Here is a 25,638-nt window from a genome sequence, read left to right as displayed (position 1 = left end):
AGTCCTTACCCGAAATATCTCTTGTCTCTTCTGAAGAGGAATGGGGCTGAGAAATCCAGCAGTCTCATTCTCTCATCATCTGAGCACACAGGGACCACGTTGCTATGAGCAGCGGATATCACAGACATTTCCTCCAGTGTAACACCTATAGGAAATTCATTAAAAAAACAAAACAAAACAAAACAAAAAAATGCACCAAACCATCAGCCTCATAAAGCAGATTTCACCACATCGAGCTGCTTCATTCATTGCCAACATCCTTGGAAAATTCTGTCTTATTGCAGTGCACAGCTTACCCTGGAGAAACAGCAGCTGTGTGTGCGTGTTGCTCAGGACCATCTCACAGGACACGTGCATCCTAATGGAGTCCACTGAAGAGGTGACTGCCCAATGCTCACCGCACGGCTGATTGACTCTCAAAGCATCCTGGAATACCCGAGCTATAATCTCATCATTGGGGACCTCCATTCTATTATACAGGGACATTATGCACATCAGCTTTACAACAGCGGCAGGATTTCTCCAGATAACATCTCATGAAAATGTATTACACTGAATGGTCGTGTGGTGAATCTGTTTTCTGCACATACTATATACCATTACAATATAATAGCTCTTTTCTATTGAACAGTGTGACACAGCACAGCATGGTAACAAATCTGAATCCGGGACCATCGGTATCTGCATCTCCATATCTGTTTCCAATCATATGATCATTTTACATTTATTTTTATTCTTATTTTATTTGTGAATTATGAACAGTTCATTATGGTCCACTAATTTGATTGGTCTAGTGGTGTTCCAAAAGTGAATGTATTTCCTATAACCACACTGGGAGGTTTCACTCTGGGTATTACTCCACTCGTCTGTGCTTGCCATGTAAAAATTCCACTTCCTAGTTCCTGGTTAGTGCTGTAGGTAATCACAGCCATGCCGAAATTCAGTATAACTGCATAATTGTGAGTACAATATGAAATAAATAAGGAGAGATTTACTGCAGGTTGGTGCAATAACCTGAAGGTAGTGACTAGCAATAGGCATGAGAAATAAAATACCTTTCATATTTTCTGTGGCTGAACCTTTCATTTTGTTATATTCTATGTACAGCACAAACAAAACGAGCAGGAAGTAATCTGGGATTGCTTCCTATTCAGAATTTTACATGGGTCAAGGGGAAGAAATGTAAAATCAATCTACAACGCAATAAGAAAATGATACTGTGGCTGAATAAATAAAAACTATTCTGAGGCATTAAACTGTTGGATAAAGATGATGTTGCCTTTTAAATCCACCAGAACAGAAAAAGTGCTAAGGAACTTAAAAGTAGACAATCACTACACGACTATATTACTAGATTTTGTGCTAGAGGAAAATTGATTCCAACCTGTAAACTAATGTGTGTGTGTGTATATATTTTATATATATATATATATATATATATATATATATATATATATATATATATATATATACACACACACACACATACATATACACACTGTATATTGTGTGAGGAGTGTGTTTAACTAATCAATAGACTCAATCAAAATGATAGAATGTAGGGAATTTGCCACTTGAGCAACGCCACACCGTCCAGTACAAAAGAGCTATAATTAAACCAAAAGAACACCCTTTTCCACTTGTAGCAGCACCATGCTGCTAATTTAGATTTTCTTTTCTTTTAATGACATTTCCTATTTCCTAATTATACAATTCCACGGCATTTGCTTATGTTATGACTTTATAAAAAGACTAAACATCGTGTCTACATCATTACATATAGAGTGTTATGAGACTCACAGTGTCGTACACTGCGGACAGAAGAGTTTGAGGCACTGGTACAGGTTCTGTGGTTGGTAAGATTTCACCTTGGCACGAACGTGACAAACCACAGGTGCAGTCGAGCTCTTCACATGAGCAAGAGATACCTTCTGCAGCGTGTGTCCACATGTCCGAACTGAACACACACAATTACAAGCAAACGGCAAAATAAATTTGAGCTCGCCATTTCTAGCATTCTACATTTCTAGCCTAAAACTGAATGGCCAAAAGATCTGATTAAGAACATTCTGTTTTACCTGTATAAAAATCTTCATTGACCACTTCACCTGAAACACAGCAGAAACACTGTATTTATGGCTTTGCAATCTATTGAGTCATTATAAATGTCACACAAATGTAACAAATGAGGTATGTATTAAATGACCATTTAGGAGACACCACTGAACCCCTCACTGCGTCCACTGTGACGTGTATAATTGTCCACTGTGGCAACATTTATTTTGAATTAACCTCCTTGAATTCAAAGTAGTTTTATTTCAGAGTGATTTACATTGTAAAACTGAAATAGTTAACTGAATACTGAAATAGCTCCACTAATTCCGATCTAAAATGTCAGTTTTCCGATATGCAGAAATTATATTGAACAGTCAAATTTAGTTAGCAGTATTCCCTTTGAAAAATACAAGTTAAGCATCCGGGTTACACACACACACACACACACACACACACACACACACACACACACACACACATAATTTTAAGGAAAAAAATCAACTTTAAAATCTGGAACATTAAAATATACTACTTCGAACTTTGAACCAGGGAGGTTAACTTCAAATAAATAAATACACATGCATGGTTTTCAAAGTTTTCAAATTTCAAAATGGTTTTCGAAATAACTGTTTTTTAAATTTCATTAATAATTAGGCAGTTCAATTGCTTTTCAAATCTTTGTCCATTTTGTTTTTGCTTGCATACAGTATCTACATTTCTGTATTCAACTCTATAGGGGGAACATTATACAGACACTATATTACAGTGAGAGATACATTATAGTGACAGATAGACAGAGGGATACAGATCTTTGCCTCACTGGGTTCAGCTCTGATGTGTAGAGGTTGGAATTGACCAAGAGCCTCGGGAGGAGTATACCAAACATCTACAAGAGTGGCATCATTCACCTCATCTTCACCAGCTACAGCTACATGACCCTCCAACAATCTGGACAAGTGAGAGGTAAGGAAAAGACAAGATGAAGCACTATTAGACCTTTTAGAGGCACAGACAGAGAACACTTGTTAATACCATCAGATTAACAAGTACATTCAAATAAATCTACTATACTTATCATTATGCCAACGTTCCCCCTCAGTCAAGTATAAAAACTTCAATATTAGGAGCAATTCCCACTATTCAGAAAACACTAAGTGTCAAAACCATAGTGTAGTTTACCTCTTGAGCGGCTGGAGCTCGGGGCTCTCTGAGGGTAGCACACACAGACCTTTACCGTATGAAGTGCCGCCATGCAGGTGGAAGCAGAGGGAGCTGGCACAGTCAGCAGATTGCTCAGGAGCTCTTTGGGTCACAGCATGAAGATTGAATAGGCGCAGAAACATGCCAGGCTATACACACACAGACACATGGTTCAGGAGCAATAACCATTCATTTTACTTTAACAACCAATAATAATCATTAACTCTTTTTTAATGTGCCCGTTGCAACTAATAACGTGTCGAAATAATGCAAATCATCTGCAAGTTAAACAAGACCACTAACAGCTTGCTAATATTCTCCAGCAGGGGGCAGTCTGGTATTAAACCTAAAGGACACTTTTATACCACATGGGAATGAATCATGGCACGCATAAACATCTACACTAGTGTTATTCTTAATTGCACATCCTAGTGTGTGCATGACAAAAACACCATTTCATGATTTTTGTTTTTGTTAAGTGGGGTGCATAAAATGCACAAATCATCTTAAAAATACAAAAAAAAAATAAATACTCAATAGCCAGCAGGGTGCGGTGTTACATCACAGCATACCTGCCTCTCTATACTGCAGCATACGTCTTTTGAATGTTGCAAATACTCAGGTGTGTAGGCCGAGACGAATATGCTACAAGTGCTTCTATAGGAGAAGGTGGTGATAATGATATGCATAGACCTTTTTTTTTTTTTTTTGACAAGCTGCTGCACAGCCACAGAGACCCACTGGCTGTGCAATCTACAAGACGTTCCATGTGCACAGATAGCAATGGTGGCATTACTTGGGCTGACAAAGCAAAAGGAAATAAAAGGGGGGGGGGGGGCAGAATGCAGTTTACTTTTCACTCAGTGTGCATTGTGAAAGTGTGCATTGTCAAAGTGTGCACACAGCTTGCAGTTGAGAATCAAGAATTCATTAGACTGCTTTCTTTAAGTCATTTACCATGCAAGAGTTACGTTTGATCACTGATGATGTGCTGGTTAAGAAGAATCATGAATAAAACTTGGTGCTTTCAAAGGAGACACACTTCACAGTGGGAGTGCATGTCTGTCTGCTTCACTCGGGTTGTGATATGAGACCGAGAGTGTTCGGACTATGATATGAACGCAAGCGAGAGATAGACGTGGCGGCCCTCCTACTTCACTCTGAGTGACAAGCAGCAGTCAGAGAGCTTAAACTCATGGGATTTCACTTGTCAGTCAGTCTTCTCCTTGTGCCTCTGGACCAGGAAACGGAGACCAAAATAGAGCTCCATACCAGAGCACTGAAGCTGATATTCACTACTTTCTGCACCAATTATTTACATTCTTTGGTCTCAACTCAGAGAGTTTACCTTGTATACAGCCATGATTTCCCTTTGGTACTTTTGGGATTTCAGTAGTCTAAGAAGGCTGTAACAAAGTAGTAAATTCACAGCCAGAGCTGGATATGCTCTACTTCCTAGAGTCTATTTCTCTCTACCTGCAGAACAAAGTTAAAGCTTTGTCCTTGCCATTAGAGTTTATACCTTCGTCCTCCTTCGCTGCCTTCTCTCCAGCCTTCTTAATAGCATGGTGATTGGGCCTCAGGTTTTATAACCTTGGTAAACCTTGACAGGCTAACATACCAAAAACAGATGCTCGTTTCACTACAGTTCTTTCTCTGCCAGAGTTGAAACTTTAGCGTCATGCCAATAGTGCTTTGATTGCTCTATACTTGCATTAGTGCCTTGCAGTACAAAACTCAATTTGACAGTGAAGAAGTGCAGAATGATTTATTGGCTTGCGGCTGTTTGGGGTGACGGCTTGCCAATAAATGTGGGAGAAATTCTTGCATTACAAATGTTGGCTGCATAAGAGTAACAAATTCTGCAGCATACAAAAAACAAATCTCACTGTGAAATTTAAGCCTTGTCCTTGTTTACCGGACAGGATTTGTTCTAATGCGCTAATTTTCCATGTTTGAGTTCAGTGAAAGCATCTTGTATCGATTGGTTACATGACACAATCAAAATGGAAGAACTTGGACAAAAACCTAACTTGGAAGAAACACAATGAAAGGCAGTCCGATCATTTTTTGCATACAATTAGATGAGGATCCAGTTAATACCAGAGTTATACCGTCATTACAAGAGTTATATTTGATTTACCAGAGTTATAGTGCTGGGTATACCTGCAAATCCTGGCATTCTTGTGCTCACTAATTATAAAAGAAACAGTCATAAATAGCTGAATGCCTGTACACCATATTATTCCATACATTTTAGGCATCATCACTGAGAAATTTCTAGTCATTGGGGTTCCTGACACACTCATTCATTTTTTTCTTGCTCACACTTCCTCGGATACACCTCCACGTCTCACTTGTCTCAAATGGATGCAAGTGGTGCTACCAATTAGGAATGAAATTAATGTAGAATTATACTTGCCTTATCTTAATGTTTTGTAGAGTCTGCGGATGCATGTACAGTTAAATGGGTATGAATATTCTGTTCATTTGTTGGGCCAAAAAAAATTAATTCAATTAAGTGCGAAGGTCCCTGCAGTGGAACTCGCAGAGAACAGCTAGAATGAGGTAGTGCTCTTACAAAGACTGTAGGTCCCAGCATCGAAAACTCTATTAACCTCAGATTTGCAGCTACATACAACTGGATAACTCGGTATTTCACTGGATCCTCATCTATACAGTATGCTTACAGACATTCAGCATACAAAAAAAAAGAAAAAAAAAGAAGAGATTTTCACATAGCCAATGTCAAACCAATTCGCATAACACACAAATGTGCATGAACTACCATATTAACTCCCACCAGCACAGACTGACATGACGTTTTTAGGATTTTAATATCTTGGAAACATGTACTATTGACCGCATTGCTAATTGGTCACAAGCTATTGAAGACATGGCGAAAGGTTTCCATTTAGCAGACCAGATGAGACCAGATGAATAGGGACCAATGGACTTTGCACAAAATGTAATAATTAATGAAGTTGTAACTTACAATATCTGACTAGCAAAAAAAATAAAATATTTAAGTTACAGTTAAATAATAAATATGGGCTTAAAAAGTGCAGTCTCTCATCTTTCATTTAAATGCATTCACATCCACATTGGAGGAAGGATTTAGGAATTCAAGCTCTTTAATATGTAGCCCCTCTTTTTCAAGGGACCGAATGTAATTGGACATTTGACTCAAAAGCTGTTTCATGGACATGTGTGGGCTATTCCTTCGTTATTTCTTCATCAATTAAGCAGATAAAAGGTTTGGAGTAGATTCCAGGTGTGGCACTCGCATTTGGAAACTGTTGCTGTGAACCCACAGCAAGCGGTCAAAGGAGAGCTCAATGCAGGGGAAACATCTTTAGGCTGCAAAGAATAAAGAAATAAAAATAAAAAAATTCCATCAGAGAGATAGCAGGAACAGTAGGATTGACCAAATCAACAGTTTGGAACATTGAGAGAAAAAAAAGAATGCACTGATGAGCTCTGCAACAAAAAAAAAGAGGCATGGACGTCCACGGTAGACAACAGTGGTGGATGACTCTAGGATCCTTTCCATGGTAAAGAAAAACCCCGTCACAACACCCAGCCAAGTGAAGAACACTCTCCAGGAGGTAGGCATATTATTATACAAGTCTACCATAAAGAGAAGACTTCACAAGAGCAAATACAGAGGGTTCACCATGAAGGTGGAAACCATTTATAAGCCTCAAGAATAGAAAGGCCAGATTAGACTCCCCCCCCCCCAAAAAAAAACAAAAACAAAAAAAAATAAAAAGGCCAGCCCAGTTCTGGAAAAGCATTTTTGGATAGAAGAAACTAAGATCAACCTGTTCCAGAATGATGGGAATAAAATAGTATGGAGAAGGCTTGGAACGGCTCATGATCCAAAGCATATCACATCATCTGTGAAACATGATGGAGGGAGTGTGATGGGACGGGCATGCATGGCTTCCAATGGCACTGGGTCGCTAGTGTTTATTGATGATGTGACAGAAGATAGAAGGAGCTGGATGAATTCTGAAGTGTTTAGGAATATATTGTCTACTCAGATTCAGCCAAATTCAGTGAAGTTAATTGGACAGCGCTTCACGTTTCAGATGGACAATGACCCAAAACATACTGCGAAAGCAACCCAGGAGTTTTTTTTTAAAGCAAAGACGTGGAATATTCTGCAATGCCAAGATCAATCATCTGATTTGATCAGTCACATTTCACTTGTTTAAGACAAAACCTAAGGCAGAAAAACCCACAAACATACAATAACTGAAGACAGCTGCAGTAAAGGCCTGGCAAAGCATCAGACAGCAGGAAACCCAGCGTTTGGTGATGTCCATGGGATCCAGACTTCAAGCAGTCATTGCCTGCAAAGGATTCCCGACAAAGTATTAAAAATTAACGTTTTATTTATGATTGTTAATCAGTCCAATGACATTTGAGGCCCTGACATAAGGGAATCGTGCATAAAAATGGTTGCAATTACTAAATGTTTCATATGATAATTTTGTTCAACCCCTTGAAGTAAAGCTGAAAGTCTGCAGTTCAATTGCATCTCAGCACTTATTTCATTTAGAGAGCCAAAATTATGAAAATAGTGTCACTGTCCATATATTTGAGGACCTAACTGTCTGTGTTTATGTTATATATATATATATATATATACATACACACACATACACACACACACACACACACATATATACATACACAGACACACACACACCTATATATACACACACATACATATACACGCACAAAAATATAAAACATGGACACTGCCATCCACTATAAGCAAATTCACTGATCCAGAATATAAACTAACTGCATATTAAGATCACCACTATGTCAGTCATGTCCTAGAATAAAACAAATTATAGCATTTTAAGCAGTTAACCATAAGTAAGGACACAACACAAAACTGACATTCCCATCCAAACATTCATTTTCAGCACTGTATTGTAGATGACATTCTCCCCAGCTCTCTGATAACAGAAAGAATAGGCTAGCAGACTGACATCATCATCATCATCATCATCATCTCCTCCTAAGCTTTTGTCAGGTTTTGGAAATGCGCAAGTGAATGACTGCAGCGCTCGGTTCTATTCATCTCTGTCAAAAAAAGTGCCGTTATGTCAGCAAACATTTTCCAGACACATTAGCCAAAATGCCTTAAACCAGCGTTTCCTAAAATAGTACACCACATGTGCCCATAGTCCCATTCAATAAAAACACGACCAACTCAAGTTCTCTTTTCAGTAACACTTACACATTCATTTGTTTCGGTATAAAGGTTTTAGAGTGACGATGACTGGTGAAGAGAAACCCAGTTCCCTTTCGCATCTGGCATGACTCTACATGCAGAACAACAATTAATTCAGTGTTTTCTATAGTTGTCTTTTTCTTTATTCCCCTAATCCACATTCACACCAAATTACATAAGCATACCTATAACCCACTCTAGGTAGACATGTGTTATCAGCCTGCTGTCTGAGGAAATCACAGGCAGGGAGCATGTGTGTGTTCAGTCACTCTCTTTCTTTCCCTGCATGAATAATTGATAGTCAGATGTGAATACAGACAGGATGTCACACCACTGTGAGCCAACTCCAACCACTGAAAAATGCCACTTGCATATCTTCTAGTGCACTTATTCCTTTAACAACTGTATCTTAGTCAAATGGAAATAAAAATCTCAACAGCCAAGGGTGGAAAATACTTGCCATATTTATATTTTTTCGAGCGTTATTAAAATTGAACACTTGTACTTGTTCTTCGATTTCCAAGAAAAAAACCTTACATTTGACATTTTTGTCACTTAAATTTAGACCAGTAGACAATCACAAAAGGTCTCTACTTCTCTCATCCAGCCAATGACTCTATGCTGTACATCAATGGTATGGGCTCAGTTTAGTATTGAATTAATGTATATCAATATAGAAAAAACCATCAAGATTGTGCCATCATCTTAATCATCTCAAAAATTGTGCCAATTCATCATCAGCTTTTTTAGGCTACACATTGTATAGCTTATAGCGCTAGAACTGTCTGCGTGTGTCTAAACACTGACAGCTACCAAGTGTGGAACTTGAGGATGAACATTCCTGGCTCTACCTTAGTGAAATGTTTATAAACTGAATAGTTGCTTTAAAACATAAATCATCTTCTAGCAGGAATCCGTTTTCTAATGTTTCTATTCTACTTCACATGATAAAAACTACTACTCGAAGTCTAAGAACACCAAAATTCTGTGTGCTACAGTGTTTTGGGGAAATCTGTCCCTGACTGCTTCCTTTCAAGCTTGACAACTACATTAATTATTATATCCAAGTACTGACCTTTTTTTAATTAGCTAATAGGTTCCAGACATAGATTCATTTCATGCTATTACTCCAGGCATTCCTTTTCAGATGAAACACTTGAAACTGGCCTGGGACACATGATGCAAATGGAAAGGAAAACAGATATAAGGTATCTTAGGGTAATTTTTTGATATTCAGAAAATCTTTGGGGCTTTCTCCACTAAATAGAAACCCCTGAAATACAGTATTATTAATTCACTAGCTGACTACAGTCACACACTGATGTGACGAGTGAGACAGTTATTAGGATCGTTCATGTGTAATTGAAGCTGCTGTATAGCTGGCTATTAGCAACTCTGTGCGACACGACGTTGTGACTGTGCTCTGAATCACATGCAGTGTGTGCGAGACCCTTACAGTCAGGACCTCTCGCTGTTACCGTATTGATTTGGCCCTCTCTTCACCAGCGTAAAGCTCTCCCTCTCAGTCTGCGTAATCGTAATGGCCTGCTTTATTCACTCTATTATTCACTCCTGTCCAGTATAAAGCTCCAGCACTTTCACACAATATTACAGATGACAGGGGCACATATATTGAGAACAGTAACAAAATATTGCTATTATCTAGTGAATAAACTGTCTGAAAAGAAATACTAATCAGCAGGCATTCATTAAAAGGCATTTCCTTCCATATCTTAACACTGTACACAAATAAATGTTTAATGGCCCCTTCTGGTCTCCGGATTTGAACTCCATATAAAAGGAACTACAAATATTTTGCATGTAGCAGTGGTCCAACGCTCACCTACAAGCGTATCCAGCCTTGTTTTAAGTCCTTTAATTGTATGGGTGCCATCATTCCCTCACTAAAAACTAAAACAAAGCAACTTTAAGCATATAGAGAAGTAGTAATAAAACAAATATAGATCAAAACAAGCCGATGAAAGATATTGAAGGATAACGCGCAACAAATACCATATTCAGCAATCAAAAATGTAACAAAATTAAGACCATTTTAAATGCATTGCAATAAAAATGGCTTGTTTTATGTTTTTCAAAAGTAAAACATTTAAACTTACCACATTGCAAATTTAATTTACTATCTGCTTTTTAAACTTACTGAACTCTTTTATACAAGAAAAGTTAAAATGATAAAAGTATTTTTTAATGAATTAAGCCACAAGCTCTTATTGATGAACTATTAACTAATATTGGGGGATGTTTTGTTTTGTAAGCTGTTCTTAAACAAACTGGAATAAAAGAGTATGAGTTATCTCATTGCTGAAAAAAAAGCCGAGCTGGTGCGAGACAGCCTGACATGAAGCAGAATGTTCCAAAGTGTTTTATTCCTCTTATACCACAACAATTTGTCAACGATTACAATTTTTCATTTATTAAAGAATGGCATGTCATACTTTTAACCTTTACATCTAAGATTCTCTTTTTTAATTCTCTTGAAGCTAATTAACATCAACAACAATAACAACAGCAGCAGCTTGTCATAACAAGAAATCAGAAGGCGCAGCATCCTCTGGGCTGAAGACGCCCTGGTGGCAGAAATCTTACCGACACCCAAGACTCCTTCCATAAATGCGAAATAAACGTCTCCTTGCAGAAATCTTCATTATAACAGTGCAACCCAATTATTTTAAAGCTTATATTACATGGAGAGTCCAATGTTTCCCATACATCCAGTCAGAAGATAAAATCAAGACAATGCGCATGTCAGGCGTGTGTGACACAGCAATTCAGTGGTACATCAAAATTCAATGGAAGACTAGCAGTGGCAACTTTTTCCCTAACTGAACAACAAATGGTGTGCATGGCAGGGTTGCAAGGAGAAAGCCGATGCTCTCCAAAAAGAACATTGCTGCCCGGCTGCAGTTTGCGACAGATCATGTGGACAAGCCAGAAGGCTGTTGAAAAAATATTTGGTGGATAGATGAGAACAAAATAGAAGTTTTGGTTTCAATGAGAAAGGCTATGTTTGGAGAAAGGATAACACTGCATTCCAGCATAAGAACCTTATCCCATCTGTGAAATGTGGTGGTGGTAGTCTCATGGTTTGGGCCTGTTTTGCTGCATCTGGGCCTGTACGGCTTGCCATCACTGAAGGACAAGGAATTCTGAATTATACCAGCGAATTCTACAGGAAAATGTCAGGATATCTGTCCATAAATTGAACTTCAAGAAAGTGGGGCATGCAGCAAGACAGCGACCCTAAACACAAGTCATCTACTAAAGAATGGTTAAAGAAGAATAAAGTTAATGTTTTGGAATGGCCAGGTCAAAGTCCTGACCTTAATCCAATAAAAATGCTGTGGAATGACCTGACGCAAGCAGTTCATGTGAGGAAATCCACCAACATCCCAGAGCTGAAGCTGTTTTGTACTGAGGAATTGGCTAAAATTCCTCCAAGCTGATGTACAGGACTGATCAACAGTTACCGGAAATGTTTTGTTGCAGTTATTGCTGCACAAGTGGGTCATACCAGATACTGAAAGCAAAGGTTCACATACTTTTGCCACTCACAGATGTAATATTGGATCATTTCCCTCAATAAATAAATGACCAAGTATAATATTTTTTGTCTCATTTGTTTAATTGGGTTGTTTATCAACTTTTAGAACTTGAGGTTTTAGGTCATATTTATGCAGACATATAGAAAAATTGCCAAACTTTCAAGCACCACTCTATATAGTTATTTATTTTGAGTAGTTATTCGTTTGCAATAAATAGTTTATCCATAAACCTTTGTTTGACTAGTTTATTACTAAACCCGCACAGTCATACGCCACACCAACCACCACCACAATTAAATTCTCAACCTGTGGGAAACACTGGAGTCCTGGGAATGAGTTGTTACTATAGAAACAATGCTGTATTAGAATCAGTGCATTAATATAAATCAATCATTAGAATTACAGCGGACACTATTGTCAGAGCTGCTGTAAAAGAAATTAACCATCACTTCTGACCAGTGACTTTCAAGAATCATCAGTGTTGTGGTATGAGCAACATTACAGCAAGACGAAGTTGTGTGTGAATTTGACACCTGGTCAACACTCCGCATTTTAAATGTCAGGATTTAATAATGTACATTAAACCAATTTTTAAGCATAAGCCCTATTGAACTCTAAATGATTCTGCTTCCTTAGAGTTTTGCTGGCTGAGATGTCAAAACTTTGATGTCCAATATCTCAAAATTATTTCTTTTCACCCAGAAACAGTCTTATAATAGTAAGGTCCAGATTTCCCAGACACAGTGTACAGTCCCATATGACAATGGCACAATCGCAAACAACAAGGTCAGACAGAAGTTATAGAACTACACAGGCTCTATGGAGATAACCTTAAAACCTTTGTTTTACACCCAGTGCACAAAATCCTACACCCTCACAACAAGGTAGGATCAACACACTAAAGAATATAAAGGCAGCCACAGCTATACAGGTCCAAAGAAAAGAATCTAAAGTGTTAGATTTAAAGCCAAGGCCAAAATCATACTGTTCCAAAGCCCAAGATAACACAAAAAGAAATAATAATAAAAAAAAGCCAAGCTCTCTCTGAAATATTAATACAAAGAGAGTAAAAGTAGAAAAGCTGTCAGTAGTTTGAGTCTTTATTCTTTAAGCGTTTAGAGAAGACCTTCAATATTCAGTGCTTTTATTGTGTACATGAAGTCAAACACTTCCAAGACAGATTAAACTTCCAAGTGTCCATCTGATTAGAAATGAAGGAAACATTTATTTTAGGCAAAGTAATATGTGAAGACATTTTGGTTTGTGATAAAAAGATGAACATGAGATGATAGATCAGAATTTCTATTTTCATTTCCTGATATTTACATCTAGATGTGTTAAACAACTCCGAACATGGCACCTTTGGACGGACAGGTGCTTCTTGTTGCCCAAAATGGCTACTCTTGGTTTGATCCCTGGGTTTCACCTGTGAAGACTGCATTTGTTAAAAAAAATGATAAACCAGCATGAAGACTAGGGAGCTGTCTATGGAAGAAAAGCAAGCCATTTAAGCTGAGAAGAGAGAGAGAGAGAATTGCATTGCACAGGCATTGGGCACAGCTAGTAAAACAATTTGGAATATCCTGAAAAAGAAAGAAACCCCTGGTGTACCAACAACCAGACACAGGTCAGCCTAGGAAAAAAAATGGAAAGTTGAAAGTGGAGAAAGAAAGGATCTGCTCAGGATCCAAAACATACAAGCGCATTGGTTAAGCACGGTAGAGGTAGTGTCATGGATTGCATGGCTGCTTCTGGAATAGGCTCACTAATCTTTATTGATGATGTAACTCATGATGGTAGCAGCAGAATGAATAGAGGACTACAGAAACATTTGGTCTGCCAATTTACAGAGAAATGCATCCAGTGTAATTGGGGGAACTTCATCAGGCAGCAAGAGAATGACTCAAAACGCACTGCCAACTAAACAATGTACTTTGTGAAGGGACAAAAGTGGAAGGTTTTAGACTGGCCAAGTCACTCACCAGACCTTAAAGGAATAATTGCTCACCCTCATGTTCTGCAGGACCAGGAAGCATGGCACTGTTAAAGCAGAGAAAGAGGGACGCTGTTTACAAACTGAGTCACAAAGAACAATCTTTGTAACAAAGATGTCTGCAGATTTCGACATGGAGGAAGTATTGCATTTTTTTTCTGCTCTTGCATCAACACAGCACACATGTGTTGTGATTCTCTCAAGAACACACCTCCGAGATCTATGTACAAGTTAAGCTATTTAGTGAATAAAGACTTGATTTAAGTTTTTTTTTTACGCACACAAAGTATTCACATTGCTTCATAAGATTGGGATTAAACCACTAGAGTCACATAGGTTACTTTTACAACCCCTTTATGAACCTTTTGGAGCTTGGAAATTTTGGTTACTTAGACTGTAAATGGAGGGACAGAAATCTCCCAGGTTTCATTCAAATGTATTCATTTGTATTCCGAAGATGAACAAAAGTCGTATGGGTTTGAAACAACATGATGGTGAGTAACTGATGACAGAATTTTCATTTTTGGCTGAACTATCCCTTACAACCTGATTGGCAATGCATTTTCTGAAAGAAACTGTAGTACAAGTCTGGAAAAGAATCACAAAAGAAGAATGCAACATTATTTCAAGTAAAGGGTATGCAACCAACATTAATTACTTTATTGATACTTTACATTTGTTCACCTACAAATTGAGTAGGGTCAAACCTAAGGTGATGTAAATATCAGGAAATTAACAATGAAATTCTGATCCATCCTCTCATTCATCTTTTGAGATCAAACCCAAAATCTTCAGAGAATATAAAAAAAATAATACAACTGGCAGTGTTCCAATACATTTGGAGGAACACACACACACACACACACACACACACACACACACACACACACACACACACACACACACACACACACATCTTTTTTCCCCATTCTTATGTCTGGGACATTGGGTTGAAGACTGTCACACAAAGTCAAAAGGCAATTCTCTGAACAGGATTTTGCTCAATTCTGAAGACAAGTCTTCAAAAAAGTATAACCATTTGGAACAATTCAAAACAACTGAAAAAGAAAATTCTTTACAATTCAACTAAGGAAGAGGGACTGTCATACATCAGTGATTACAGAAATGGGTAACACACATATCCTAAAGGGGACAACACTGGAAAAGTGCAATCCATCTTCTAGAGCCAAAATCTGACAGCCTTGCACATGCCATACAAGAGAAGCAGCTCAGGCTTTACAATATGTGGATGAGAAACAAAACAAACACAAAAAAACAGCAGTTAAAAAAAGACAAATTACTAATCAAAGAATGCTTGCATATACACACCACTGCAATCAGTGAGGCCTGGAAAAGCAAGGAAATCAAGTCTCTCTCCTAAAACTCTACTGGAAAAACCTACTGCACAACAGATACTAGTCGGAGAGGTGACACAAACACATTCTTATTTCACAAAGTACAGAACAGCAGCTACACAAGCGGCATTGTTCGCATATGCCTGCATCCCTTTTGCACATCCAGATGATTAAAAGTGTTATCCACTAGATGGCACGTCCATCCAGACGATATCCATATTAACCTGCGAAATGATTTCATACCAACAATTCAGGGACACTTATTTGTCAATACCAAATCCATGCAGCTGCCCAAGCACACGGAAGTGCTCAGTTAGTTTGCCTATAAAACTTCCCACTAATGTCACGACTCTCCTCATGAGCTGCAGCTCAAATCGAAAATTGTGACATTTAAAAGTACTAATCTACAGCATTCAAAGATAGACACTTTGTTAGGTTTGACTGACAACAGTCACCATATTTAGGAAATTACTTAGTGTTGATGCCAAACCTGCTTGAAATTGTACAGAATGATGTGATTCGCTTCTAGTTTGAAGCAGTTTGTTCAGTCTGTTGTGGACATTGTGCTATACTGCCCATACAACGTATGTTAGTACTACATCATGCACATATTTCACATCAATTTTTACAGACCTGCCAAAAAAACACAACCACCACCAAACAAACAACAAATAATCCACAGATTACAGGCAGCAAGCATCTTATGTATACGCAGTTACAAGTACATATAAATCCAGCCTAATGGCATTCTTTCCACAGAGAGAGCAAGGCGAATTATGCTCTCCCTGACTCCCAGTGACAGGTGACTCATGATCTCCTGACGATATAGCAAACACTTCTCAGTTGCACCACTGGTTTAAATATGCATATTGAGATATCTACACTCCAAACACAATTTTTACAGCTGTGCAAGTAAATTTCTTCCAGCACATGAAACATTATTGGTGCACTTTACAGCTGTGATCATACCATTCATTTTTAATAAACTGAGACCGAGTTAAAGGATTAGTTATCGTAACACAAAGCTCTGGTAGCAACATATTATTATACATGCATAATACAGTTTTTCCATATGAAAGCTATTTTTCTTGCTGCCCACATCTTCACAGCTACAGTTTACAGCAAGTTCATTAAACATTTATTATGATGAAGCGCTACATTTAATCCGACCACTGGAAAGAATTTTTTCTTCCTTACCTTCAACTTACTGGCTCCCTCCACATGGTTGTCGTAGACCAGAACGTTAGCGATCATGTTCTCTCGATCTTGAGAGGGACTGGACTGACCCTCTAAAGCATCTGGAGCCACGGCCACGTTAAGCAGAGGGTGCGCACATTTTGTCCCATCCCAGACCTGAGCAACAAAAGTAAACCTACTGTAGGTGCTAGATTATCAACAGGCACTTTCACAAATGAACAAAAATAATTTTTTTGTAAAGCGTCCAACAATTTCTGTGGCTATGGGAGATGGCATCTTCAGACTTGACAACCTCAAAGAGCAATAATGCTTAGTCTTGTCCGTCTGTGGCGTTCCTAATAAATATAAATAATTGTTAACTATAGGTGTCTAAACCGGACTTAAACTATGTCAAACATACATTGATAGATTTTATTTCATATTCTCCATTTACATAGACAAAAAGAGAGTGTGCTGTGTCAAGCCATGTTTCAAACACCATGAGCACTAACCAAAACAATACTAATGAGAGAATGGTTAAAGGGGGCAGGGCTTACAGAAAGGGTCAGTTAATATTGGTCAGTAAATACTGTCAATCATTCCAGACTCCTCTATATCCATTGCCTCATCTGCCTTCACACAGAGATGTGCTACTTGAAGCTCCTGACCTTTTTCTGAATGATATTTAGCAGTGTGCTGGTGTGATATGATTGGATGATAACTTCATGAATGTGCAGGTGTTCCTAATAAGGTGGACATTAAGTGTATATACGATAATTCATGATGCCTGTCCTTGAGAAGACACTGAATTTCCTCTTATATCTTAAATAACAGATTAAAATAATATACACATATTATATACACTAATATCTATCTATCTATCTATATCTATATCTCTCATATATTATACATACATACATACATATATATACACATACATACATACATACACACACACACAGCCATTACTGTGCAACGTTTTAGGCACATGCAAAAAAAAATGCTTTAGAGCAAAGATGGCTTCAAAATAATGAAATTAAATATTTCTACATTTTTTAAATATACCGTAAACAGCAGCAAATTAAACAAAGTCAATATCTGGTGTGACAAAAAATAAAAGTCTCCGGTACAATGTGTGCAGTTTTATAAGGAAATGAGCTGTAAGTTTTATTGAGCATGATGCAGAATCAGCCACGATTCTTCTGGAGACTTTGACTGTCGTACTCGCTTCTTATTTTTGCAGCAAAACCCAGCAGCCTTCTCTTACATAATATGCTGCTTTCTTTACTGACATACAAACAATTCATTTTGTGCTATAAAACTAATGTTTGAGAATCTAAAATGTTTTTTGTACTGACTCAATAATGTTGAAGTCATAAAATAAAAATCTAACACAAAAGTTTGTATCAAAACCTTTGCACAGTACTGTGTATGTATATCTAAGACACCTATTTGTGTAATGTAAGACTTCTAAGACAGTGCTACAGGGAGACAGGAAGGACAGCTGATCGTCCTTGCAGTGGAAAATTACATGTAACCATGTGTCCCCACAGACGTGATGGAGAAGTTGCAAATGCCTTGGTGGGAGAGTGGAGTAACATCTCACAGCAAGAACTGACCAATCTGGTGCAGTCCATGAGGATGAGATGTACTGTAGTACTTAAAGCAGCTGGTGAACACACCAGATACTGACTGTTACTTTTAATATTGACCCCCCCTTTGTTCAGGGATTCATTATTCCATTTCTGTTCCTCAAATGTCTGTGAAACTTGTTCAGTTTATGTCTCAGTTGTTGAATCTTTTGATGTTAATACCAATACTTACACATGTTAAGAAATTTGCTGGAAATAAAAGCAGTTGAATGTGATAAGATGTAAAATATCTATATAACTCCAACATAATGAGAATTCAGATATGCCATAAAGTGTAATAAATAGTCTCATGTACCACACCTTAAGTAGCATGCACCTGGTATCCATTCTGGCTTTAGCTAGCAGCTGGCAGGTCAAATCAAAAAACATCTTGGGGTGTACCGAGGACAGGGGGACAGTGGACTCGTTGGCTAGAAGTTGGCTTGCTGCCCACTGACGCAGCTCCTCCACTGCATGTTTATCGGCTTCACCAAAATGAAAGGTCCTACTTGATGTTCGTGGCTCAATAGGGCTGTCAATCATCCCATCAAATGTGACGGTAGACCAGCCTAACGTGGTCAGTAGAGTCATGGATCCGTTGAAAATCTGAGCCTGTGTACATAAATTCCAACGCACTCTTCGTGAACATTTAAATGACTCACATATTGCTTAAATAGACCTTAATCAACAGTAATCGTTGGGATTAGAGTACATTACAGTGCTTAGCACTCAAAGTACTTACAACCTAAGTGGATGTAATCAAAGAAGCACTTTCAACAGTTTAAATCTAGCCTAGTTAATGTGAGTGAAGTCTATCAAATTTGGCAAATACACAGTCCTCTGATCGCCTCACCTTCACTCTGTGAAGACGAATGATGTCTCCGATTCTGAAGATTTTAGGATGGTCCTCGAGCCTTTCACTGAAAATGGTGCAGCTCACTTTAACATTTGACTTGTCTGTGATCTTCAGTGTAGAGCAGTAATCTACAGAAAATCAATGTGTCCATGGTGATCAGAGTGGCTTAGGTGCACAGAACTGTCAATATTACCTTACAAATCAGCTTCAATAGTAAATTAAATGGATAAAGAATGAGCACCAGCACATATCTTAACTAGATATTGAATAAGTATTTACCCTTAAGCAGTTATCAGTATAAATGTAAAGCACCAATAAAACCACTGCAGGCTGGTCCACATTTGATGGTGGGATAAAACCAATGCAACAGTCCTGTGTGTGTGTCTATCGATTGATAGATAGAGAGATGGACACACACACACACACACACACACACACACACACTTACATTAAAACCACCTGCCTAATATTATGTAAGTGCCTGTCGAGGCATGGACTCTACAAGAACTCTGATGGTGTGCTGTGGTCTCTGGCACCAAGACGTTGGCAGCAGATCCTTTAAGCCATGAAGCTTGTAAGGTGAGGCCTGCATGGATCAGATCAATTTGTCCAGCACATCCCACAGGTGCTCAATCAGATTGAGATGAGGGGAATTTGGAGGCCAAGTCAACACCTTGAACTCTTTGCCATGTTCCTCAATCCATTCCTGAACAATTATTTCAGTGTGGCAGGGCGTATTATCCTGCTGAAACAGGCCACTGCCATTAGTGAATACTGTTGCCATGGAGGTATGTACTTGGTCTGCAGCAATGTTTAGGTAGGTGGTACGTGTCAAAGTAATATCCACATGAATGCCAGCTCCCGAGGTTTCCCCGCAGAACACTGCACAGAGCATCATTCTGTTTCCACCAGCTTGCCCAGGTAAGCGACACACACACCCAATCGTTCACCTGATGTAAAAAAAAAAAAACGTGATTCATCAGACCAGGCTACCTTCTTCCATTGGTCCAGTTCTGACGCTCACATGTCCATTGTAGGTGCTTTTGGCGGTGAACAGGGGTCAGCATGGCCACTCTGACTGGTCTGCAGTTACACATCCTATTATGCAGCAAGCTGTGAAGCACTGTGTGTTTTGACACCTTTCTATCCTTTCTATACAGTAACTCTTCTGTGGGATCAGACCAGATGAGCTTACCTTCGCTCCCCACGTGCGTTAATAAGCTTTGGCCACTCATGACCCGGTCACCAGTTCACCTTTTGTCCTTCCTTGGACCACTTTCATAGGTACCTGTACTAACCACTGCATAGCAGGAACACCCCATAAGACCTGCCATTTTGGAGAAACTCTGACCCAGTCTTCTAGTCATCAAATTTTTCCCCTTGTCAAAGTCGCTCAGATCCTTATGCTTGCCAGTCTTTCCGGCTTTCAACACACCGACTCCGAAAACTGACTATTCACTTGCTACCTAATATATCCCACCCCTTCACAGGTGCCACTGTAACAAGATAATCAAATGTTATTCACTTCACCTCTCAGTGGTGGTTTTAATGTTATGGTTGATCGTATATTAAATTGACCTTCCATTATTCATTCATTAACTATATGATACTCAGTAATATTACTATTTATTTTTGCCTCATTCATTATTGTTACTTTTATGTCTTTTGTTAACTGTTCTTGAGGAACCATCAGATAAAGGGGGGGAAGAAGAAGAAGAAAAAAAAAAAAAAAAAAGTTAAGCACACAAAGAAAATTATTCCAGTAACAAATGAGTACAAGTAAGAATGCCTGATATAAGAATAACTAATAACCATCACTAGTGTTTGTATCATCACATGCAGGTGAAATTATTTTCAATTAATATTTCAAGGAATGACTGAGTACCTAAGCATCAGTCTCATTACAACACAAATGTTGCCAGATGGAGTCTCTGCAATTCATAAGGTTAATTCATTATGCAACTCCAAACGGTTATTTGCTTTGAAAACAGCAAAACATTCGCATTTGAGCAGAGTAAAGAGAGCAGAGAGTAGAAAATAAATGAGAGAATAGAATTAAACAGAGGAGAAAGAAGCTGAATGTCGCAAAAAATAAACAAACATATTTGCAACATTTAACGATAAGAAGCATTAAATCAGGTTTACTGTTTCAAAACTCTTATTATTATTTCTGCTATGACCTTTTACAGTCAGCACTGATTTAAAATGAAGTGGTTGCCTCTGAGCAGATCACATGTGCACAATGCCCAATCCTCTGTGCTGATTAAATTGGGGGGAAAAAAAAGAGCCTGAACTTTCTCTGCTCATCTCAATGATCCATGGACAGGAGCTTTTGACTGAAATGAGGATTGATTTTCAGGACTTTACAAGATACCAGCACAACACATCCTTTAGAAGGATCAATTATCCCAATGTGTCGAGGCACACATAATTGCAGCTGGAAGACAGATATGTCTGCAATGAGAAAGTGAGAGAGTATATGAATTTCTTTCCATGAGCTAGTGGAAGAGCTGTAATTTGTTAGTGCTACCGTTTCTAATTGCTTGCTGTAACCTACACCACGTCCCACGGACTAGAAGGAGGTCATGCTAGTGTCCCAGACTGAGGGATGTATAGAGATAGGAGAGACGGGCAAGAAGGAAAAAGGTCCGAATGAAATCAAGAACCAAGAAGTTAAGAACTGTGCATTCAAGAGTTCTTTAAAGAGGTTCAAAGTAGTGCACGGACTTTGATCATATAATGCCTATGATTAGTATGAAAGCAAGCTGAGGATGACTGATCTCTGATAAACATGAAGCACTTCAGCCAACAGGCATCCCTTCTAAGCTGCCATTCTGACTTCCATGTATAATGTGAGAGTGTGCAAAATCCAGACCCTTCAGAGCCATCATCCTATTGCCTAAGTCCTGTTTCAAACAGGATATGGAACAGAGCAAGCTGGCTTACTACCCCAGGGTATTTTCATATACCAGCATGGTGCAAAGTGTGTTATTTCAGCAATATCACAGCACTTTGCCAACAATAATAATTTTGATTCATTACTGAACATGGCATTAATTTAAACAAACACTAAGTAATACATACGTCATTTTACTTTGTTAACATTACTCACTGATTATTAATGCTGAAGTTCATGGGATGGTCAATGTTCACTACTGCAGTAAAAAATGTAAAGCAATACTGATTTTTTTTGTCATGTTATTCTAGATGATACCGCAGAAAGGCCTTACTTTGCATTTATGTAACTATTAGACAATGGATGCATTTTTGTGTATTTTATGCTTGTGTTTATGAAAGGTGATGATGGTTTACTGTCATGCCTACTAGCTATAGACGTTTAAGCACGCTGCCGAGATCCATCTTTCCCTCAGACTCAGCCTGAGCTTAAGGGCACAAATGACAATAAAACACATTATTACTGCATTCTGGGGACTCACCTGTGCCTTTAGTGGGAAAAGGCTGTTTGAAGAAGGTCACCAGCCCATACACATTCACTATTCTGCTGGGTTTCAGTTCATTTAAAGGGACATATGTGTACCTGGACTGAATGTAGAGAAAAGAGTGATGCAGAGGAACAGTGATTCATGTGAATAATAATAAACAATCACAGGAGCATACTGTCAGCTTCTCCTGAACGTAATCTGGTAGCATCAGGGCGTAAAAACTTTTTCAGTCAAACAGTACTTGTGAAAAGTTTGAACACACCTACACAATCAAGGCTTTTCTTTCACTTATTATTATTATTATTTTTTTGTTACATATTTTTCCATATGTTGAAATAATCGTGAATGCATCTAAACTATGAAAAGAATTATGCAGCGACCAAAGTCTTAATAACAGCTTGGCCCACTGCTGGCATTCTGTCAGGAGCTTTATGAGGGGACCAGCTGGGATAGTTTCCCCAACAGTCTTGCTGATGTTCCCACATATGCTCAGAACTTGCTGGCTGCTCTTCCTAAGCTCTAAATAAATTTAAATTAATTAATAACCCTGTTTGCTGGGGGGCATTTATATGGACACAAAATGGAAGAGTGCTATATAAATAAAGATTATATGTTTAAAGACTTATGTTAAAGACTTTAAGTATTTATATTCGCTTTTGGAACAAATTTTAAGCATAAGCCTTTAAAATTTCTCCATGATTATGAAAAAAAAAAAACATATTGGATCATGTTCAAACTTTTGACTGGTACCACAAGCAGTGTGAAGGCAATTGCACAGGATTAGACAAACAAGCTTACAATATACACATGCATAAAAGATAGACCGACACTAGATTTGAAGTACAACAGTTCAACCACACATTAACATTCTGGAAAATAATACATTAACATAATGGTCTGGGCTTCCAAATGGGCCATGTAAAAATCAAGGACGAAAAAAGGGGAGCTTTTTGTAATATGCAAAAACATTTTTATTATTTAAACAAGCAACTGGTAGTTTGGCAAGGAGTGGAAATGGCCGCGTTGCCTTAAGAAGAGCAGCGAGATGGAAATCAGTTGCAATGCCTCCAGCTATAGCAGATGATTATAGTTCTTATTTAAACTAAAGCATTTTACAAAACACAATTTATGGATTTTGAAAGTCTACTTCTAATAAGAGTGATCCATGCATAAACACAAATATTTGCCAATAAGTTGTGGTAATTTATTTTATCTGCATAATTACTACTTAACAAAAGGTCCAGTCAAGAAGTAGTACTACCTCTACTTCTACAGAGTACATACAGTAAGGAATTTAAGCTAAAATATCCTGAAACATCTCACATATCAATATGCAACCAAATACAATTATGGATTTTAATATAAAATGCTCCATTAGTAGCACAGAAACCAAGCAAAGAGTTGGAAAGGATGCGATAGGGATTAGTCAGCTCCCTATTATATGAAACTGCAATCTGTTTTATATAAAAGGAATAAATGGCACAGACGAGGATGCGCCTGTCTTCTCAGACTAGCTGCTCTTTATATGCAATCAGCTTATTCTTTGCCAAGAAATGTAAAAATGCATAATTGTGTAAGCACATCTGAACTGTATTAGCTATATTTCTTCTTTGAAACGTAGTATCAGACTTACTGCCTGCATGTAGGCACATATGCAAGCAAACACAGTACCTCTGAGCTGACAACAGCAGGCAGACTGGAGACGACAACATTAGGTGAATACACCTGTGAAACACACGGCATGAAATCAATCATATGCAAATACTACAAACCGTACATGCAGTGTCGTATTTTCTTATGGTTAAAAAAACAACAAGCGATTCAAAGATTGCGGATTTCAAACAGAAATGCTTGTCATTATTAGCATTAGATACTCACATACACACAGGCATCAGTGCTACTCATCTCCAAAAGACACGGATGCAGTCCGTCAGTCTGTTCAGTAGGGGACTTGCTGATGGTGAAGCCAGACAATAAGACAATGTCCTAGAGCAATACGCAGTGGAACGGACAAAAAGATAATCAAAAACAGCACAATGCCATTAAATTGATCTTGAGCATGGGGATCTTGAGCTCAGGGAATCCAATCATGCCTGGATTTGTGGACTTGAGCGAAGCGTCTAAAGCAGGGGTCTTCAAATCTTATTTATAAAAGGATTTCATTCTGGTCAAACAGGAGAAACATCTCATTGTTGTTTGATGATCAAGATTAATTGATTAAACATGTAAAAATTCGGACAAAATACATAGCTATGTTTAAAGTCCCCACAAAATCGATTTTTAGCTACGATTTGATTTCGTATGTCGATGTATTTCCTTCTGAAACGTGAAGTCAGACTGAGGACATGCTGTACTGCTTGAGTGACTTACACAACAGTGTTTGAGATACGCCACAACGACAAAGCTAATCAAACATGACCGAGGCAGCCAGCTAGCTAAATATGGAGAACAGCGAAGAGATTAACAAGAGCCTTTTATTTTCTCTTACTGATGGACAAACCATGACGCTGTATAAAGACAGAATCGTGTTCTTATTCTGTCTGAGGAAGTGACATATTCCAGCACTGAACAGCCCTAGATATACTATAGTATTGATATCCATAAGACTAAGGGACCGAGACAAAAAGATCTGAAACAGCAATTATGTTTCATTGTTGTACACATAACTCACACTACTCAATCTGAATTTTCCACCTGCTGAACTACACACAATGGCCGATGCACAGTCTGGTTGATTTTTACAAGGTGCATTCACTGTAGACTGGGGAGGAAACCGGAGTACACAGGAAAAAAATAAACATATACCGTGAAGCACGGGAAGAACATACAAACTCCACGCACACAGAGCAGAGGCGAGAATCAAACCCCCAACCCAAAACAGTGAGGAAACAGTCCTAACCACTAAGCCACTGTGCCCCCTCAGTTAAACAAACACAATAAATAAAGATGCTAGATCTTTCACATGTGATGTGAGGACAAACCACATCTCATAGCCAAAACTTTTGTTGGGGATGCAAACATATGCTACACGATACACTCATCCATTTCCCTTATTCCCCTTAGCCTGTATTAAAGTAACTAGTTAAAGCTGCAGTATCTAACTTCTTTGGTTAAA

At 38.3% G+C, this 25,638-nt stretch overlaps 1 protein-coding gene across 5 annotated transcripts in view; it reads right to left on the bottom strand.

The window, feature by feature from the left end:
* Positions 1-25,638, bottom strand: part of pot1 (protection of telomeres 1 homolog) — a 51,183-nt gene that overhangs the window by 2,415 nt on the left and 23,130 nt on the right. For all 5 annotated transcript variants that reach the window (XM_017485904.3, XM_017485905.3, XM_047159799.2 and 2 more), the window contains 12 exons: positions 24,402-24,509; positions 24,195-24,248; positions 22,518-22,623; positions 19,078-19,208; positions 18,546-18,836; positions 16,615-16,770; positions 3,235-3,404; positions 2,876-3,003; positions 2,079-2,108; positions 1,801-1,957; positions 297-469; positions 10-145 (listed from right to left, as the gene is read on the bottom strand). In XM_017485904.3, the coding sequence (XP_017341393.1) occupies positions 10-145; positions 297-469; positions 1,801-1,957; positions 2,079-2,108; positions 2,876-3,003; positions 3,235-3,404; positions 16,615-16,770; positions 18,546-18,836; positions 19,078-19,208; positions 22,518-22,623; positions 24,195-24,248; positions 24,402-24,509 (1,640 nt within the window). The remainder of the gene's footprint in view (positions 1-9; positions 146-296; positions 470-1,800; positions 1,958-2,078; positions 2,109-2,875; positions 3,004-3,234; positions 3,405-16,614; positions 16,771-18,545; positions 18,837-19,077; positions 19,209-22,517; positions 22,624-24,194; positions 24,249-24,401; positions 24,510-25,638) is intronic.

This window comes from Ictalurus punctatus, chromosome 14 (assembly GCF_001660625.3).
Source record: "Ictalurus punctatus breed USDA103 chromosome 14, Coco_2.0, whole genome shotgun sequence".
Lineage (NCBI taxonomy): Eukaryota > Metazoa > Chordata > Actinopteri > Siluriformes > Ictaluridae > Ictalurus > Ictalurus punctatus.
The sequence above is the reverse complement of the archived record's forward strand: the minus strand, read 5'-3'. Positions and strand labels throughout refer to the sequence as shown.